Source organism: Diplotaxodon limnothrissa, linkage group LG9 (assembly GCF_057381915.1).
Source record: "Diplotaxodon limnothrissa isolate DT_005_m linkage group LG9, D_limnothrissa_male_GT1.1, whole genome shotgun sequence".
Lineage (NCBI taxonomy): Eukaryota > Metazoa > Chordata > Actinopteri > Cichliformes > Cichlidae > Diplotaxodon > Diplotaxodon limnothrissa.
Window position 1 is genome coordinate 22,785,351 of NC_140604.1, and position 20,601 is coordinate 22,805,951.

General features: G+C 41.1%; 1 protein-coding gene across 1 annotated transcript in view; it reads right to left on the minus strand.

The window, feature by feature from the left end:
* Positions 1 to 7,899: 7,899 nt before the first annotated feature.
* The window catches only part of malrd1 (MAM and LDL receptor class A domain containing 1), an 81,588-nt gene continuing 68,886 nt past the window's right edge, over positions 7,900 to 20,601 (minus strand). Inside the window, exons 25-33 of the mRNA XM_085362193.1 lie at positions 18,178 to 18,379; positions 17,358 to 17,636; positions 14,853 to 14,978; positions 13,084 to 13,150; positions 10,545 to 10,636; positions 10,352 to 10,448; positions 10,158 to 10,248; positions 8,945 to 9,040; positions 7,900 to 8,839 (exon numbers count right to left, since the gene is read on the minus strand). Coding sequence (XP_085218319.1) covers positions 8,741 to 8,839; positions 8,945 to 9,040; positions 10,158 to 10,248; positions 10,352 to 10,448; positions 10,545 to 10,636; positions 13,084 to 13,150; positions 14,853 to 14,978; positions 17,358 to 17,636; positions 18,178 to 18,379 — 1,149 coding nt within the window. The 3' untranslated portion in view covers positions 7,900 to 8,740. The remainder of the gene's footprint in view (positions 8,840 to 8,944; positions 9,041 to 10,157; positions 10,249 to 10,351; positions 10,449 to 10,544; positions 10,637 to 13,083; positions 13,151 to 14,852; positions 14,979 to 17,357; positions 17,637 to 18,177; positions 18,380 to 20,601) is intronic.

Here is a 20,601-nt window from a genome sequence, read left to right on the forward strand (position 1 = left end):
AGAGCAGCATCTGCCAACAGTGCAACAGTGATGAGATGGGGATTTGTTTCTGCAATAAATACATTTTACTGTGGCATCAAAACAATCAGATTTTTCTCTTAGAATCATCACTTTCCCTTTTTTCTCTAGAAATATTTCTGAAAACGTGATAATCAATCATAAAATAATTAAGAAATGAAACAGATGGAAAACAGTAAAAAATATGAGACACGTGCAATAACTCCAGATCTCCAGATATCATGTTTTAATCCTTCTTCAGTATCAAAGTAACTTATTGACAGCTGTACCGTCATGATGATATGGCAAAGACAAACGGATAATTGTTAACTGAACATATTTATTTGGGCCAAACTGGTGAAGTGTCACAAAATCTTCTAGTTTACTTCCCTGAGACATTAAGCAATCCACAGTTAAAGCTGCAAGAGAAACTACCAGGAAAGGTCAGGAGTAGGAGGTGAACTACTGCCTAACTCACAGCAGTCAGTGAAGTTTTTTCATTCAGTGTCTTTATTACTTTTAAGAATAGGGGACAAACCTGTTTGGATTCATGTCAAAAACTTACACTGCACTGAAATAACACGTGAAATGTCCTTAAAAGCAGTGTGTGATGAAAATGGCATAGAAAGAAACTGTTCCAGGTAAGGTATTTGATGGACTTTAGTTTGGAAATAAAGAGAAATAAAGTTAACATTTGAAATCTTAATATATATGTCTTAGTGTATTAATTGTTTTGAAAGAATAGGAATTACTGAGGTACGGCAATGGCATGTGTCATCAGAATCAGAATCAGCATACTTTATTAATCCCTAAGGAAATTATGTGGGTTACAGTTGCTCCAATACAGTACAAGAAAGAGACTAAACTATCTGACAATGCAATGTGTTGCAGATGTATTGTCATGTGCCATTTATGTGGCCCAAAATCATTAGCAAGCCAGGCTGAACATTGTATCGTGTGGGCCTGAAATTTGGTGGGCGTGTGACTGACATGCAGAAGCCAGTGTGGCCCATAAACTGCAGCTGTGGGGCACATCTGGGCCAAAAATTCATTTTGATCTGGGTACCATGATCAACTTTATTTATATTTAAATTTTGTGTTATAATCTGGATATTTCTTTATTAGACCTATTTTTATTAGTATGGGTATTTTGTAATAATTTGTATTATTTAGTATTGGTACTTTAACTTGTTTGATCTGGTCCTGTAGTAGAGAGATCCTTCAGACGCTTAGTTCTGAAGGATCCTTTTTCACATAAATGGAGGCCATTTATGTGATAAGGGAAAGCCCATCTCTGAATTGAGGAGGGGGCCTAAGGGTACATCTTATGTATTGCAGCCATTCCCCAACTCTCTGTGAATGGTACCAATGGCCATTGATCAGTGGTTGTTCATCAGCGGTGATAGTTTCAGTCATTATGCAAATGTACTGTTTATAAGATTTGGAGAAACCTGCAGTCAGCTGAGACTGAAGAAGTCACTTGGATGAGTGACGAAACGTTTCTCCCACTGAAAACTCTACATCCAGATGAACAGAATCAACTTTTGGGAGCTTAGTTCTGTTATTTGTGTGAGCACTTCACTTTTAGGGATGTGCAAAAAAAATGACAAAAAAAGAGGAAGAATGTTTTGACATGCATTTTCTCTACTTTCCTCTAAAACAGCTGTAGGAGACATTGTTATGATCATAAGACTCAAATAAATTTCTGCTGACAGCACCTGTCCACGATTGTGGCACATTCATTTCCTCAGATAAATCCCAATCACCCCCGGCACGATTGGTTCAAACACACACCCCTTCTCCAGTTACAGGGGCTTACATCAAGTGACTGCAGCGCAAACACAAACAATCCCACCCAGGTAGGGATACACAATGCGCTGCCCTGTGATGTATTCCCTCATAAAAGGAGATTATTGCTGACACGTGGAGTGTGGCCATTTAAGCCGTAAAACATCTTTTAATCAGATGCAGTCCAGTGTCACCATGCCATGTGATTTAGCTCCCGAGGCTCCACACAGGCTCTGCAGCTCTAATCGTCACAGCACTCGAGTCTCAGCAGCCACAGCTCTGCTGCTGTAATCGCCCCCTTCCCCAACTTCTGCAGAAACAAGCTGACCACTCTGAAAATCTCCCACAGCATCCTCCTTCAGTATCTCCCTAAGCCACCACCCCCCCTTCCCCCAACCCCTTCCAGTGTGACATAAAGCAGGATCAGACACAGTCACTCAGTGAACTTTTGCTTGGCTGCACACCACACCACACTTTGCCTCTCCAGGGGGACTTTAAAGAGCATCAAAACATCTGTGACGAAATCAGTGAAGTGAAATGGGAGGAATCAAGAGCTGCTGGTCTGAGGGTGGTGGAAAGTGTGAATTTTCCAGCGAGTGTTTGTGCCTAGAGACTGTCCCCACATGTTGAGTTGCAGCGCAGCATGTCACGCATTTATGATGTTTGGCCACTTAAAAAAGCAGAGAACAAAGAGGCCATGTGGCAGTCAGACACCAACAAACTGAGAAGAACAAGCGCCGCTCTGTTTTGGCCTTTCCATTAGAGCATTGCTTATTATTACCTTTTCCGTCTCGCTGCAAATATTAAGGAGACCCGAAAGCACACAATAATTGCGCTTTGCTTTGAGTGGAAACTTGAAAATGCTTTGCTCTATTGCACAGTCGTATTTAGAAGTGGTGAGCCTGGATAGCAGGAAACTTATAATCACATGAATCAGACAGACAGCCTCGCCTGTGGCACAAACAAACCTGGAAATGCACACAAATGCAATTTAAAAGTTCAATAAAGAAACTGTTTATGCTTGTTTTTCTTCTTCTTGTGACGTCTTCTCCATCCTGGTCCATTCCTGCTCTGTTAGGGAGCGGGGCCGGACCGCAAAACTACACCTGAGCAGCAGAGGCTTCGAGCCATGTTTATGTCATGTGATTAGGTCCCCCTTGTAAACAGGGGCAACCGTGTCAACGTCCAGGCTGTGAAAACACATTGGTGGATTTGTACTTTTCACACTTCATAATAAGAAAGCGCCAAACAAACATGGCTGCCACAGTTCAGTCAAAACAACTGATCAGTAAGATCATCTCTACAGTCACACAGCTGTGTGTGTTAAATTAAGCATGGTAACTATGGCAATCTTTCCCATCCTTTCCATCCATCTGACCACAAATAAACATGGCGGCTGCTTTTTTCCACTTTTTAATGCATCCACTAGCGAGTTGTTTTTGTCTTTTTTTGTTTTTAAACCAAAGCCAAAAAACAATAAAAGTGCCTTTTCTAGACCAATATTCAACAAAAATCTAACTGAATTCATGTGCATATTAGATAGATAGATCCTCCTCCTGCAAGTCACATGGTTTGTTATACATGGACTCTTTTTAAAGAATATATGAACGTCATCCCTGTAAACAGCTTGCAGGTGTTTGGATAAAGCATCGATCTCTCAACCATAGGCTATCTTTAGCCAATCAGATCAATTAATCAGGATCTGGTGAGGAAAACCAGCTTGCAGTCTGAATAGCCTTGCAAGCCAGCAGCGAGTTCATATAGCCAGCTTGGGAGTTACAATATCATTAGAAAATTACTGCAGTCTTTGTAAGAACACTTTATGCATAAATGCAGGCAGTCACATAAATAAAAGAGGAGATGACTCATCTGTTGCTACAGAGCTTAGCTGCAAACGTAATGACCTTTAGTTCCTCAGAGGAAGCTGATTTGACCACACAGCTTGTGATCTCACACGACTGTGATCTTGTGAGGCCTCACGGGGCAATCATAACATCTGAACTGTGACTGGTTAGACTTGACAAACTGTACGGCTCATCAGGAATGAGATGTCAGAGGCAGAATACCCGAACAAACAACGTGACTGAACAGTGGTATTTGGAGTGATGTGAAGAAAATATAATATCAGCGTTTCCTCTCTTTACGAGTTCTGTGCAGTAGAAGCTGTCAAGGCCACATTGTGGAAGTTAACAGAAGAAAGACAGCAAGAAAAAAAGTGGTTTTATTTTGTATTTTTGTACAATACAGGTGAAAGCCTCAACTATCAACTGCTGCAACTGCATTTTGTGGATAAGCTGGTTGTTGAAGTCTGCTTTTCAAAGCAACCGTAATCACTGCAACAGGAGTCACTATGACGTCATTCTGCAGCTCCACTTATCTGTATAAGAAGGTTTTTGTTGTGCATTTTTCTCTGTGTTTGTTTTACATACCAGAAATGTTTACTGCCAGCTGCTGCACGCATCTGTGATTACCAAAAGACAACGGAGACCAAATCAAAAGTTAAGAAGAGAATGAATAAAGGGATGTGAGTTATGTGCAAGTCTTGACTCACACTTCTTCTTTTGTTCTCCACATGTATGGCGTTATTTTTGTGCCACTATTCTGAGCGCAAGTAAAAAAAAAATTGCAGGTGCAAGTGTTGCATTTTGAGGAGAAATTTATTTTGAGCAAAGAAAAGCTAAATTTGCCAATTTGCGCCAGAAAGAGGAAATCAGCGGATGTCGCGCTAAACAACAGCAGCACGTTCAAGCTTGATAAGCTGCTGTTAGAATTTATTTAATATTACTTTCTAGTATCAGCTGATGTTTGCTGGAGCCACAGCTGTAAAAGCTGCTGCTCATGATATCGGTTTGGATATGTGGTGAGAGGGAAACATGAAAGTGATACAAAGCATACATATATACCAACAAGACAGTGTACGTCACTGTCACAACAGCGTTTGTTTTAGTTCAAAGGCTTTATGGGTTTTTTTGCATCCAAGTCTGTGATTGGCTGGTTTTGTGGCACAAATATAATGGTGTACAGAAAGAGTTGAGCGCGCACGGGCAGAAATGTTGAGAGCGCAAGCAACACGTTGCGAGCGAGCGCTAGTGCAAAAACTGAGCAAGAGGGGCTGCTATTGTGTGTGTGTGTATGGACACCAGGAAACACTGAAATACATTTTTTGCACGCAGCAATGAATTTTGTTCACTCAAATTTAGCTTTTCTTCACTCAAAATTAATTTCTCCTCAAAATGCAACACTTGCACCTGCAATTTTTTTTTTTACGTGCACTCAGAATAGTGGCACAAACATAATGCCATACCACATGTCCATTTTCCTCAATTTTGTAAGGTCACACTGCACACTATGGTGAAATATGCCAAATTTTCATGTTGGGGATAATCTTGTTTGTACAAAAAATGCAATTTTAAGACTGTAAAACTGTTATCTTTGGCATTATCTTTGACCTTCAGAAGAAAGCCTGGAGAATGATTGCTCAAGACCAACATTAGAAGATAGTCTGGCTCCTTAGAGGAGGGATGGATCAGGAGTTTTGCAGCAAGAAAGAGTTGCTCCGTGACCATAAATGTGCAAATATTTCAACAATAATGTTTTGCTACTTTGTTTTCCAATAGGTAATAATACGGTGACATTTTTTCTGTTTCAAGCTTGTTTGCTGTCAAATGTCTGAATAACTTTTTGATCCTGTCACTGTGAACAGTCCACCACCCCCCAACATGATAACCACAATGAGCATCAGATTGTTCAGACTGACATTTAGAAAAATGTCTTTACTATCTCAGTCAAAGAGAAATGTGTGGTTAGTTGCAAGCTCCTCTGAATACTGAAAGGATTACACAGAAGATAAATATAAAAAATGGGTTGCAGGGCTTTTTTTATAACCTGCTGCAGTACAACTATTACATGTTACATGTTTTTCAATATTGTATAAAGAAACCTAATTAAGCAAGCAGTAATGCATCGATGTACTGGACAGGTCGACATTTACTGCATATCAGAATAACGGTGTAATCGGTTGTACAAGGTACATAAAACTCCTCTTTCAAGTCATAATTAAGCTTTACTGTACAACACAGGAGGCAGTTAAAGTGTAGATTAAACTCGTTCAGTGCTTCTAAACCACAAGAGATCCAATCAGAAAAAGCCCGCTAGTGTCTTCATTCCTCAGCCGTCTGTGGATGCAGACCTGGAGGTTTTTCTGGAAACTCAATGATGAACGGTCAGGATGGCCCCCTGGGCTCATCGCCATCCACTCCTACTGAGAAGAAACAGACAATTTCCTCTGCACTCAGCCAGAGAGGATGAGAGAACCAATTCTGAGCCATCTTTATAAGGGAAAGAGATAAATTTCACCTTGACCTGACAGGGTTACTTGGTACCTCAAGCCCACAATTGCAGTGAGAGACAAATCTAGGATAACAGCCCAGGAGGAGAGAGCTCGGAAATGTCTGAACAGGTATGCAAATGATGCACAAGTCAGCTGGTGTTTTGACAGAAAGTGTCCTCCAAGGCTATCACAGGAACTCTGCAGGAACATTTTCACTGTGTAGGCCTCTCGAAGCGGAGAGGTACACAAACAAAACGGGTGACCTCTAGATGGACTCTGCTTGGTGATTAGCAAAAGTGTGACAACAATGGCCCCGGTGAGAAAAGCTGACTAACGTTGCTTCAGCAACAACACAAGGACAAAGGCTGGTGGCGTGTAGCAGCTCTCCTGCGCGCTATTGAAAAGCGCAAATAACGAAAGTACCAGAGAGATGCTTGCCCCGGACAAAAAAAAGAGATAGCTGCACATTCCCTGTCAGCAGGCCCTCGTATGAGAGTGCGAGGCAAGGCAAGTAGAAGGCAGATTTGTTTGCGCGAGCATGTGGTGGCATGTTAGTAGGAAAGGTTTTTGTGTAGGGCATTGATTGTTGTCATGTCAGGTCAAAAGTCAGCAGAGTGAGACAAATAAACGTTGATGGAGAGGCCGTGAAAAGGCTGAGCTGGTGATGTTTGTGATTCAGAGGGAGATGGAGGTGCATTTGTGTGGCTTGTTGGGGAAAAGCAAGTAATATAAATGTCAGTAATGATACATCTAATGCATAACTTTAACATCTTTTTAACTCAAAATTCTGAATTTGTATAGTTTCTGCATAGTTAGTGAGGAAAATGAAACAGTAATTAGGGCAATTACTTATGTAAGCTATAACGGCTATAGAAGCCACATGTTAAAATGCTAACACAGCACTTTGCCTTTGGAGCAGCCTATCTACAATTACTGACTAATACAAATTAGTGATTAAAAAGTGATTAAACTGTCCAACAGTTAATATTGCACATTAAAATCAATACATTAATCTTTGGAGGTGTTTCTGCATCTGTTTTTTCTTCTCAGCTATGATAGTAAGCATTAATTTAGCCATTTTTTTCCTGTCATGATTAAGTCTGTCACCTCATTAGTTATTTGTAAAATAATTCACCCGATGTGGACTAATAATAAAAACTGATACTCTTTGATTAATGAAGTAATTACAGCTAAGGATCAATAGGTTAAACTGGTTTTGGGGCAAGGGTACCTAGACCTGGTTCTTAGAGTACGCTTGGGGAGTGTGATTGTGTGTACAGTGTCTCTTTGTGTCTGTCTCCACGTTGGGTGAGTGTTGAGTAATTGCATATGAGAGCATGAGGGTGGGAATGGATGTTTGTATCTGTGTGTGCCTGTATGTCTGTGTCTATATGTAGGTTGGGTACCAGACGCCACCTCTCTGGGGACATCTCAGGCCCTCCAAGGTATGGAGGCCTATCTCCCCCCACCACCACTTCCCCTGCCAGTGGCAGACGCCCTCAGACATCGGTGCGTTGGTGGTTCTTGGTGTCCAGGGGTGGGCGTCCAGGTACACACCGGCTCACTCCTTGATGGCTGCTTGTCGCTTGGTGGCTCCAGGCCCCGACAAGCAGTTACCTTTTAAATGTAGGTTTTTTTTGTTTTTTTTTACAGTTTGGCTTTTGTACAGATTAAAAAATATATATCTAACACAGTGTTAGGTTAACCTCATTCCACAACCCCTGAAATCAGCTGACAACAGCTCAACTCAGTGCCAAAACATATCAACTGATGGTTACCTCCTACATCTACAGTGTTGTCTCTTATAGGGAATACTTTTGAAAAGGGCTGGGGGGGCACTGTTGACTCCCAGCAGAAGGTCCTGGGTTCGAATTCAGGCTGGATGCCTGCTGCTTTCCAGGTACACCAGCTTTGTGTCACAATCTAAACGGGGGTTGATTGGCAATTATAAATTGTCTGTGGGAATGGTTGTCTGTCTCTCCGTGTTAGGCCAGTTAAAATGGATTATCCAGGGTGTCATGCCTTTGGCTCTGTGACAGCTGGGATAGTCTCCAGCCATCCCACAACACAGAATTACCGGATGGTTGAAGCCTGGATAAGCAAAGGATGATGAATGAAATAACCTGAGTTTTATACTAAGCAGATAAGCAGCAGATATGCTAACCATTAAAGTCAGGTTAAGCCTCCGGCATTATCCGCTATTTTAATTGGGCCAATATGCAAGTCTTATTGATCTTCTCATTGAAGTCTCACCAAGAGAGTTTGGTGTCCGTAGAGCAGAACTCCTGTGGATAAATACGCAGTGCTGTTTAGTCATATTTATGTGCATGTCTTAGATTGAACAATCAATTATTCTGTGGGCTTTAAACCTTTATTTAAACATGTAAGTATCACATGAAGTCGAGCTGGTATCGTGAAATATATCCATGTCACCGCGTTTGCATCCTCTCCCCCACTCTGGACTTGAGTGCAGTGGGTCAAGACGAACTCCTCAAGAGTGTGTACGCACAATTCACAATTCAGTCTCCATGTTTTCTGCATCTCGATGGTTTTGTTGCAATGCTCTTAGTTGGCATTTACCCCAAAAAATATCTTTAAAAAAAATAAATGTGATGTCCGTTGTTTTTATGCATCAGAAGTTTTGCTGTCAGCCTCATTATGATTAGGGGGGTAAGGGTACATGGGGTTGGAGAAGGACAGCTTGGCATCTTTCCAGTTCAGACCCTGTATGTATGAATACGCACAAAAAAAGACATATCATTTCCTGTGTGCTGATTTCTGCACAGGAAATTAGAGTGAATGCCAAAAGGCTGTGTACAGACACCATACCTCTACCTCCTTCCTCCACGGGTAGACACTGATGGAAAGCCCGTGACCATCACTCCTCCTGGGGTTCACACTGGGACAGCCGCCCGCTCTTTCATCCTGAGGTAACGAAAATCATGTACATGGGTTTAAAATGAGATGAGGCTTAATGTGCGAGAGTGCATGAAATGCAAGCGCAATTAAAATCAAATTGCCTTGTTATGTGTACATAATTACAACTTTAACCTCCATAAAATATTTCATCGTCTTGCAGAGGTGGAATAATCACCGACTGTTTCCACTGCTGTGTAAGTGCTGAAGCGGATCTGTCATGGATATACTGGTTTGGCGCTACAACGCTCTACTTAAAATTGCCAGTAAGAAAAATGAGTGTAGTTAAACACATTTTGTGTGCTGTGCTTGTGTGTTTTCAACATGCACTTTAATAATGTACTGATTAGAATTCATCGACATAAATTCTTTTCTCGTGTACATGAAGATGAAAAATGGCTCATAAAATGATGACGAAACTGTACATGAAAGGTTTGTGATCACACATTCATTTGTGTTTATGTGTTTATGAATTATAACTCTTACAAACATGCCACATGCACAGAGCAAAGTTTTAATCCAGAGTCATCAGAGCAATGAAACATCACTCTGACTTGTATTACTCGGTGACACGCCCGTGTAGCTAAGAACAAAGTGTGTTTGTGTGTGTCTCTCATTCCATTATCCAAATGGAAGAGCTGTGCTTGCATCATGTCCTACGCTTGGCTCTTTCTCATTAATAGCAGGAATAATAGCAGAGATCAAAATTGCAGGAAACAAAACACACAGTGGGCGGACAATAATATGAGCGCCCGTGTAAGGTAATGCAAGCCAGTGAAGAAGCAGTTTCTAAAGCCTTTCATCATGTGATCTTGATTAAATTGGATATTTTTGGCATCGCAGCTTGTGCTGTTGCATTTGATCAGATTATATAGTTCGGTTATTGTGTCTACCTGCTGTATAGGCACTATAGTGTGTACATACAACACTCGGAGAAATACAAACTCATAGCGACACATAAACTGCAAAATCAATGATCCTAAATCAAAAATCTAATTTTGCAGAAAGGCTTCTGGCGAGCACCTTCTGACTTCTTCTAAAATTAAATCCACTTATTGAACAAATGTGAGAACAATGGTAGAAATATTTGATTTGTGTGGCTGAGAAACTTAATGTTACTCAAAACATGACTGATTGGACATTTCTGTCTGCTGACCTCTGCTTTCCAGTCAAAATTTGGGTTATCCATCACCCCGTAGTCCGTCAGGTTGGGCTTTCTGTGGAGCCGGCAGACAAACTCATCAACACATTTATCATGAACATAATCGTTACACGAAGGATCAGCAGTGAAACAGCAGAACGAATGCAGCTCCAACTCACATTAAGTGGCACTTTCTCTTGCGCAGAGCCAGAACACACACAGCGACTCCGAGTACGAGCAGCAGCAGCCCGATGCCGATGCCAACGTACACAGGAACTGCAGTGGCATTAACGGGGTAAGTAAGGATGCAGTAATTACACTCAGGCGAGTCATTTTAATAGAGGTGAGAGAAGAGGTGGGCTTCTTTATTACCCATCTGCGTGTCCTCTGGTTTCGGGGAAGACGTGGAGAGGGATGGTTTCTCTCTGACATGGCAACGGTTTCCTGTCCATCCCGGCTGACAGCTGTGACCACGCAAGGAAAAACAAACGAAAGATGAGACACGGATGCTGAAACCATATGTCTTGTTTTATGTAGCACCGTTTTGTGATCACATGATGAGGAGTCTGACTCAAATGTGCTTCCCAAATGTGAGTCTCTACTGGCCCAAAGATAAGAGGAATAAATGAACACAATATGCTTGTTTTATGATCTCCATCATGCTCTTTTCTTTTAATAATCCAGCACAACAACATGTTTTATAATCAGATTTTGGGTTGGAGACCCTGAGCTACACTTTAAGAACCACTGCATACCTGTATATGTCTTTATATTTCTTGTCTTTAATGAAGCAACTAGTGGCACTGTCATCCATTACTAATGAACTGCACATGCACATATACATATAACACTTAATTAAATAGACATAGATCAAACCTTTGGTAAGAACAGGATAAGACTTTGAAGCTACATAAAATCAAATACTAAAACAAAAGAAGTATAATCCTGACAGTTTCTATTAAGCTTATTGAACATACGCGTCTTTTCCATCTTGACAAAAAGTGCAAGGTTTATCTGCTGGACATCAAGCATGGAAACACAGGCTAATTGCGAATTGTTTGGCCGGTCTGTGGAGCTGCATCTGGAAAGAAAGTAAGTTCCTCTTTTTCAAATCTAAGACTCTGCTCCAAGTCAACATCTGTTCAGTATCAGCTTGATTTCAGAGCAACATTGACCTTCTAATTCGAAACACACAGCTCTCAGCAAAGCCAGACTGAGTCATTATCATTCAGAGGGGGTCAGCGTGCATATTGTGCGACTGTCTAGCCGTGGCAGTGGGCTGCTCCTGGCCTGGTTCCCTGGTGGATCCTGCTCAGCAGAGTGGAGGAACGTGAGGCAAATACTGAGCCAGAGGTGCTGGCAATGAGTTCTGCTACAGCAGGGCTGTTATCAATGCTGGAACAGCTTCAGGAAGTCCATACCACACTGCAGTGTGAATGACGGCGGTAAGGTCCTCTTACATAATGAGAGGAGGCGGTGGTGGTGGTGGCGCTGCACTGAGGAATGTTGGACGGGGACATGAATAGGAAAGGGGAATCAAACACAGGAGGACTAAATGAGGGAATGAGGCAGCATTTCTGAGACAAAAAGCATTAACAAAAAAATCTTTTGACATAAAGCAGGAAGGAAAAGGAAGAAGAGGTGTCTGGAGAAACAGATGAAATGCTCCCTTCTCCTTTTTGCTCGCTGGGCAGGCGTGTGGGTGCACTTGATTGACAGCAGCTGAGCTCTGTCAGTGAAATTGGACACAAAGTAAACAAATTTGCGGTAGTGCCCACATGTCACGGGCAGACAGCTTGTTAGCAGTACTGAAAAGCAAAGACCACACCAGCATCTAACCTGTCTGGACTGATACCTGCGGGTACATTTATATTCTGTACGTGTCGCCGAGCCTACAAACCGACATTAGCAGCTCGCTTTTTGTCAGGATGTGCACGACAAGACGTGCGTTCATCTTTGCAAGTTAGATAAGAAGCAGACAAGCCAGTATGGGCTACTTAGCATTCAAAGTGTGCAGCTCTTGTGCAGCAGTTCCAGCTTCCTGTAAAAATGGTTTAAAAGGAAGTGAAGTTGTTGAAAACCAAAATTTGGATTAATCCAGTTTCTCAGTTTTGTCTTAACAAGAGATTTCCATCACAAATTCATATCATGCAGGAATTTAATTTCAATTGAAGGTGTTGCTTTTCTAATAACGTGAGATTTATTGGGTTGTTGACATGGCGTGCAGTTAGTCATGTGACTTTAGGGAAGGTGTATCCACCCCGCTGCATGATTCACATTCATGTGTTGGAGAATTTAACCTTTGGTGAAAAGAGAATGGGGGAAATGTGAATCTCCCAGAAAGGCTTCACTGGTGCATAATGATGTTAGCAGATCCAGCACCAAATCTCATTGGAGACATTCCAAGCTGCTGATGCAGACAGCTAGATTCACGGGCTTAATAAAAAAAAAACCTCCAACAGAGTGTCTGTCTTGAATGTGTTTTTGAAAGGTAGACGGCTGTATTATGCTGGCAGGTTAATCTGATGCATGGCTTTTTGGGGGTCTACCCGCTATAGCTATTCTTAGTGGTGACCACGATTAAATATTGACCAGGAGAACCTTTCAGAGATTCCCAGGAAACACTATGCTGCGGTTAAATGAAGGAAGAACCATCCTGCTTAATCTGCAGGGGATAAGCAGATTCCCACATGCTTCACGGAGCGTGTCTTTTCCAAGGAAAGCAACAAGACTGATGGGATTTCCATGTTTTAGAGCTCACAGACAGATAAAGGATGAGAGGGGGAGTGGGAAGAACAGACAAGATACTTATCTTTCTTTTGTGCATCTTAATGAATGTGACTGAGTTTGTGTATTAGTCTGCTTATAGATGCATGTTTGTGTGTGTGTGTCTGGGTGAAGTTCAGCTTACATGCAAACAGGCCCCTGTGTCATCACATGGCATGAGCCGTGATACATGCAATACATCGGAGGACATTCTGCAAATGAAGAAAGGAAAATGCAGCATCACCACACGTTGTACGAAGAAGGCAGGATACTCAAATCCTCCCTGTACTCTGTCAGTAGCCACCATCTCTCTCCTCATCTGACAGGAAACAGACATGTGGCTGTTCAGAAGATGAAATCAGTCAAATATGTTGGGGGGGGGGGGGGGGGGTACTGTTGAGTGTCATCCATTAACCTCTGCAGAGAGCATGAGCAGTTAAGAGACCATGCATTCCAGCCACTTAAAGTGAGTATGTTTTCAAAAATAAAGACACCGATGGCTTTTATTTACTAGTAAATGTCAGACAATCATTTGCTTTTAGTTCATGTGTCAGTTATTCAAGGTAGGTCACTCCAAACATCTTAGAGTTTTTATGAGGTCTTTTCAAGGTGCATCAGAGAAAGAGAGTGATCCCTAAGTGCCATCTTTCTTCTTCTTCTTGTGGCTGTGATAAATAAAGTTGCCCACATGATTTTTATCTGAAGGAAGCACCAACTTCACGTCTGGTGTTGAGCCAAGACTGTGCTGGCATATCTAAAATACTCCAGTCTTTTCAATTTGCTTTCCACCACAGTGCACGTCATTAATGTGGCCAGTGTCTTCCCTTAGTTGTGTCTGAACATTACAGTAAAACTGTTTTGGAAGAAATGTCTTTTGTGTTGAACACTGAGGAATCTTTGACTTAAAATAGCCGTTTGGTCTCTGAGTAATAGCTGAAGGACTGATTCTCATCTGTACCGATGTCCATGGTGAAAGAGGAGTCCGGTGGTGCCAGTGTCCGGCAGCCTCGCCTCTGTCAGTGCGCCCCTGGGTGGCTGTAGCTACAATGTAACTTGCCATCACCAGTGTGTGAATGGGTGGATGACTGGGTGTGTAAAGCGCTTTGGGGTCCTTAGGGACTAGTAAAGCGCTGTACAAATACGGACCATTTACTTTAGCATGCTTTTTTCCCCTCGCCCACCTAATCTATCTGATGATGACTGCTCCTGCCTCCATAGGTTGGATGAGGGTTATTAGGGTTGCCTTTTAAATAATCATCATGCTGGAAATACCATTATGAAACCCTGAAGTGCTGCTCAGCCCTTGATAAAGTGACTTTGGCTTGGCAGCAAATGCAGGCGGAATGGGAGGTTTGGGCTTATTTCTCAAAGATGCAGGAAAGCAGAGGTTTTAATGGATCACATTTTGGCAGCTTGCAGTAACACCGTAAGGTGTGCTTTGAAGACTAAACAGCCAGACCTGAAAATGTCCTGAGAGTCCCTCGAAATGGGCAAATATGAGTGAAGTACTGGAAGCACTTAAGGGAAAACTGACTCATGAGAGGGCAATATATAGAGAAAAAAGGCAAAGGTATGTGCTAAATTAAATGTGAAAATACTTTAAAAGATTACTTTTTCGTAAATGGATACAAAGAAAAGACGTGTCATTCGAATCAAAGCAAATTGAGATGTAACAGCACATTGGAAGTAAATGTCACAGTGATTGACATCAAAGCTTTAAAAGAAGCTAAATTAAAGCATGAAGTGACTAATGAAAGTAGAGACATTTGATCACAGCTAAATGCACAGACAGACGTGACACAGAGGTGGTAGAAATGACACTTTAGAGTAAGTGCAACCTGCGACATGTCAGGAAATCATACAACAGGGCTACAGTTAATGGCAAAAAAGGGTAAGGTAATAAAAGCGTGTTACCATGGCAGCTGGATTCATCTGAGTGGAATGGCAGGCAGTCGACAAAATGGTCACAACGGCTCTGAAATGGGATACAGCTAGACGAACTTTCACACACCAGTTCTCCCAGCTTACACTGGAGCCAAGCTGGTGGAAAAAATGAGGAAATATGAAGAGGGTGAGTGTTAAATTCACAGACTATAATGAGTGTATCGTAATTATAGTAGGAGAAGTGCACTGCTCACTGCCTTTTTAAAGCATTTTAAGGAGATATTCTACAAGCAATTGCACAAATATTCAAAAAGTCCAGCTTCTAACTCCCAAAACTTTCATTTCTTCTTAGATATAAACTGTATCGACAGGCTCCGTACAACTAATGCTGTCAATCAAATACACAGTCAAATTCACTTTATCAAAGGAACATATTTTAACACAACAAACACTAACCAAGGCCCATATAAACGTAACACACACTAAAATAATCAAGTAGTTCACTGAGAGTGTTGGGATTTAAAAGCATGGACTGAGACCACACTGAGACCACACCAGCAACTCAACAGGCCTTCATAGTACCCACAGTGATCCTCACTCACACATCCTGTTATACATCTTCGATTACTGCGTTTACCCCAGTGCAGATGAGGTGTCTGAAATTCAACCTATGGTGCTAAAAACTAAATAAAAAATGATTAAACAGGGTCTTTAATCTGTATGCAGTACCCACTATAACCTGCTCTGTTTAAGTAAGAACTAAGTATAGCACCAGTAAACCTTTACCTTTGGTAGAACATAATATCTATAGCTCACATCTACACTTATGACCTGTAACCACATGAGCACCCCTCATCAGTCACCCCTCATTTCTTTACATTTAGCTTCAAAGAAGTCAGACTTTTCATTTTTAAAGTGGTCTAGAGCAATAATCTTGTAAGCTTTCTAAAGGTCTTTACATTTTTTATGGACATTAGCTGCTTTTTCACACATTTTAAATTGAGTTTTTCTAACTTTTTTTCCTAACCATTTTTAAGGAAGTGAAGTGGGGAAAAAAGCTGAGGTATGCCAAATTACACAAGAACTGGACTGAAAATCAGCATCACTGAACTTCCTGATTTAAATAATTGTCAACATATAAGGAGGAGGTCAGAAGAAGGTATCTCTATCATGGTTTAGGGCTGCACTTCAGTCAGTGGTCTTGAGGATCTTGTCAAAACTAAGAGCTCATAAAGGCAGAAAGTTAGCACAGATATTTGATCCCACATGTCTGATTAGCAACAGGTTCATTTTTCAGCAGGACAATGACTCCAAATGCACAGCTAATGCAGTAAAAGCACACCTGGGTGAAAAAACACACAGTGGAACAGTATTGGTCATGGATTGGCCTCCCCAGAACAGACCTCAACGTTAATGAAGCAGTGTGAGGTCATCTTGATGGAGAACAGGACAAAAGGCAGGAACTTATAAAGAAGAGCTTTAAGTCTATTTCAAGAAGTCTGGAGAACTATTCCTGAAGATTACTTAAAGAAACTACAAGAAATCTTGTCTGAGAGAGGTCAGCCTGTTAGGTAGAATAAAGGTGGTCATACAAAATACTGACTTTAAGCTTGTTAGACTCTTACAAACTATATTTTTGTCCTATATTTTGCATTTCCATGTATGTTTGCAGATATTTCAATAAATTTCTGACCATTTCCCATATATATACATATAAGAAATGAGGGGTGGCTGAAGAATTTTGCACAGTACTGTAGATAAAGCTGGAGGGGGGGGGGGGGGGGGGGGGTGTGTGTGAACTTTTTCAGCTTTTGAAGTGGAGCATGCTGCAAATGAGACATATTGCTTTAGACTCTTGGAGGAAACCAGAGGACCCAAAGAAAACCCACGTAGGCAAACTAAACACAGGAAGAGCCCAAGATGGTTCAAACACAAAGCCACAAAGCTGACAGGACTAACCACTGCATCAAGGTGCTACCCACGACACTAAGATGGAAATTTAATGGAAAATGTGATAACCTCTTATAAATCTGAGGTTTAATGGCTTATCATTTTATGTGGAAACAGCTTTACTATATATACTGTGACCCCATTGCATTTTTTGCCGTTTGCTTTAGACATTAAGATTTTATCCCAACACTTTTTATATTGTACCTGTTTTTAAAAATCTCAAAGATGTTACATTGGATGATGACACTGGATGATGAAACTGAGAAAACAGTCATTGTCATTACAGTTTAAAGGGACTATTTATTCAGTGGACAGTAGTTCCAGTGAAAGCAGTGAGGTTTGTGGCTTGTCCACAAGTTGTTTTTGGTAAACACGTGTGATTTTTTGAACTATTAAGCTCTATCAGAAACATGTTTAGGGGAATTTGCGAGAGGTTTTCATCTCATCTGTTACTTATTAAACATGAATTCATGGGATCTTGTCTAAATATGGGTCAAACTGCCAATTATTTCCTTTTTTGCTAGCAGTGCACTTCAGTTTTCCAGCCATTCATCCTCAGTGAAAAATGAAGAGGTGCTAACTTACGGCAGCTGTATTCATCCTCTCCTGTGGGACAGTCAACGACTCCATCGCAGCGCATTATGGACGGGAGGCAGTTATGATCTGAACACTGAAAATAACCAAGAGGACAAAGGACCTGAGGAGGAAGAGTTCCGGGTACAACAGTGGGACAATGCTCTTCATCAGACTTATCAGCACAGTCGGGCTCCGTGTCACACAACCAGCTCTCTGGGATACACTGGAAGGAGTATGCACACTGAAACTGGTTCACACCACAAGTCAGTGGCTGAGGAGTCACAGGTTCTGAGGTGGAAAATCACAGTGGAGAGATGCATGCAAAAGGGTTAAATAAACTTGATTTTCAGTCAAATACAGTAAAAATCCCCCATTGATAAATCCCAGGATTGTTTTTGAAAGTATGTTAATGTTTTTTTTTGAGACCACAGAGGCTTCGTCAGAAAGCCAGTGAAAGAAACAGTTTGGGGTGGTGGGAGGACAGAATGGTGAGGGTGAGGAAACAACACAATATAAATGTAATTGCTTTTCCTCCCCATTGCCCTCCATGCTGTCCCTTGGCATTGACCCATTCTCTGCATTGAATTCATATGGACCTACAGGGCAACAGGCTCCATTAACTCACTACACTTTCCCCGAGGGTTCACACTATTTATATGGAAACTGAGGAGACGAGCATAGATGTTGGAGGACAGGGAAAAATTGGGAAATGGGAGAATGTGAAAACTGGAGGAAATGAAATGAAAAATGAGAAGGGTGCTAGAAGGATAGGAAATAAGGAAAAACTAAATAGAAGGGCAAAGAAGGCGAAAAACTTTCAGGTCTTTACCTCCAACTATACACTCTGCAGTGTAGGAAATGTCATCCAGGGCGATGTCTGTCCACATGTCTCCACCCACCTGGGCCTCAAAGGTCACTCTGAAGGGTACCGTGCTGGACACGATGACATTAGCGTATGTCCACTGTCTGCCATGGTTTCCAGTGGCTGCCCACATCAACAGACGGGTACCGCTGGGTCCAATAGTAAAGACCTGGTGAGGTCAGGTGGCACAAAGTGACATTTCCATTTGATGTGTAACAATATGTTTGAGTGAGAACATGTATCATCACCATACAAAATTTATTATAATCAAACAAACAACATAAAAAAAGTTTCTTTTTCAGTCTTTAAACATTTTTCCTTCAGTGGTGACAGGGTGTTTACACATCACCGTTACGTGCAATAGAAGTATGTGCATTCTTTGCTTAAATAAAACCAGTAGAAATGCAGTGTAGAAAAACATAAACAATTGGAGTACTAGTAATAGAAGCGCTATAAAGCTTCAGTGTTTCCGTGTGTCATACTTTATGCATTTACGTGCAACATGTACATAAAAGATGTCTGTAGCCACTGTGATGTTACTGAGGGCCTCAGTCATGCAGGTCTTAAGACCAGTCTGCAAACCTCTAAAAACCTCTGGTCACAAGGGAAAAAACTGTATTCCCCAACTGGTTGGCAAGTGATTGCTGGAGGTTGCTAGCTGTTGCCAGGTAAAATTGGTCTCAAAAAGTGTGCTGCATCAAAAAACTCCAGATTATTTGTACTTCTCTCACTGCAGCCAGCTTAGGCTCCAGTCATAGGCCATCCTCTTGAAAATGGAATTGAAACATCCTCTGGTTCAATTCAATTTTATTTACATAGCGCCAAATCACAACAGCAGTTTTATATTGTGAGGTAAGACCCAACAATAATACAAAATGGTTGTTAGGTTAAATGCATATTCTCCTATCATTTAACAAGTGGTTGTTGGCAGATTGCTGTGGTTGCTGGTTGTTTTCAGACTTGTCTGCAAACACTCACAAACTAACTATGGAGCTGTAGTGAAAAGTGTGGCATAAGCTGGAAAATGTTGGCTCTCCGAGTAAAAGTAGTGCTTTTCTGTTAACAAACTACAGATAATCTTCACACACTGCTAGCAACCAAAGCAACTGAGAGGAGGTTTCCATTGGAGCACTCCAAATACAGGCCATTTTTTGTGACCAGTTTCACATGACAACTGAGACCAGCATCGGACAACCAATTGCCAACCGGTCAGGAAATACAACCTTCTCCCCTAGCGATTGCTGGTTTCCAGGGGGTCGCCAATCGGTCACTAACTTTAGGACTGTGTGGCTGGAGCCTAACTTATTTATGAGGTTCTGATTTGAAACTTTAATCTGAGTTATTTGGCTACTGTCATCTTATGTTATTTTCCTTTATTTCTTCTTATTCTTTAAAATTTTAAATGAAATGAAATAAGTGAGTGATGGATCTGGCTGAGAAACTGAGGACACTCACTCTCATAGGGTAGCACCTTGACTACAAAGTCACATGCTGCTTAATCATCGTTAAATTACTCTAGATTGTAGCATAATTTTAAAATTGTTTTATTAAACAACTAACTAACAACTTGGAACACAGCTACACACACATATACAAAACCAAAGCAGTTGCTACCTGCTTGTCAATAAAAAAGACAGGTTTAAGGCACTTTACTGTTAGCTTTATTGAACATACCTTAATTTTACATTAACTTGTAAAGATGGAGAGACCTTTGTCTTTGTACACTTACAAAACTTGGCTGCCAAACTGATCCAAAACTAAAAACACCATCTCATCATTTTTTAAAATGTATTTTAAGATTTTATTGATTAGTACAAAGACCTGAATGGCCTCTTTTCCAGCTACATCTCTGATCTCTTATACACACACTGCACTTTAAGGTCCTCAGGCAGTGGTCTGTTTTGTGCTCCAGAGGTCTGGCTGAAAACTAAAGCATACAAAGCATGTTCAGTCAAGGCTTCTCCAACAGTCTGCTTGAGTAAATCAGGTCAGCTGAATCACTGACCTCCTTTGTATCGTCTCTTAAAACAGACTTTTATGGGAGAGTATTCCTTTGTTTAGTTGAGTTTCAATGTAAAAATACACTTTTCAATATCAGAGGTGTAGTGGAACAGAAGCAAAAAGAAGCACGAAATGGAAAAACTCAATTAAAGTACCGTAGAATATCCTTCCTTACAATACTTTCTGATGGCTTATTTCAAAAGTGGAAACTCTGAAGGTTTAATAGTTGTTTTTGATTAGCAATACAGTAATTTATGCATAATTTAGAGCTGTGAGTTTTGGAGTAGTTTTGTTTATAATTCATGTAGATTTCTTGTAAGCGCCTCATCTGTGGCTACGCATGGAGTACACTTCCTGTCTAAGTAGAGCTTTTAGCAAATGCTTATTGTT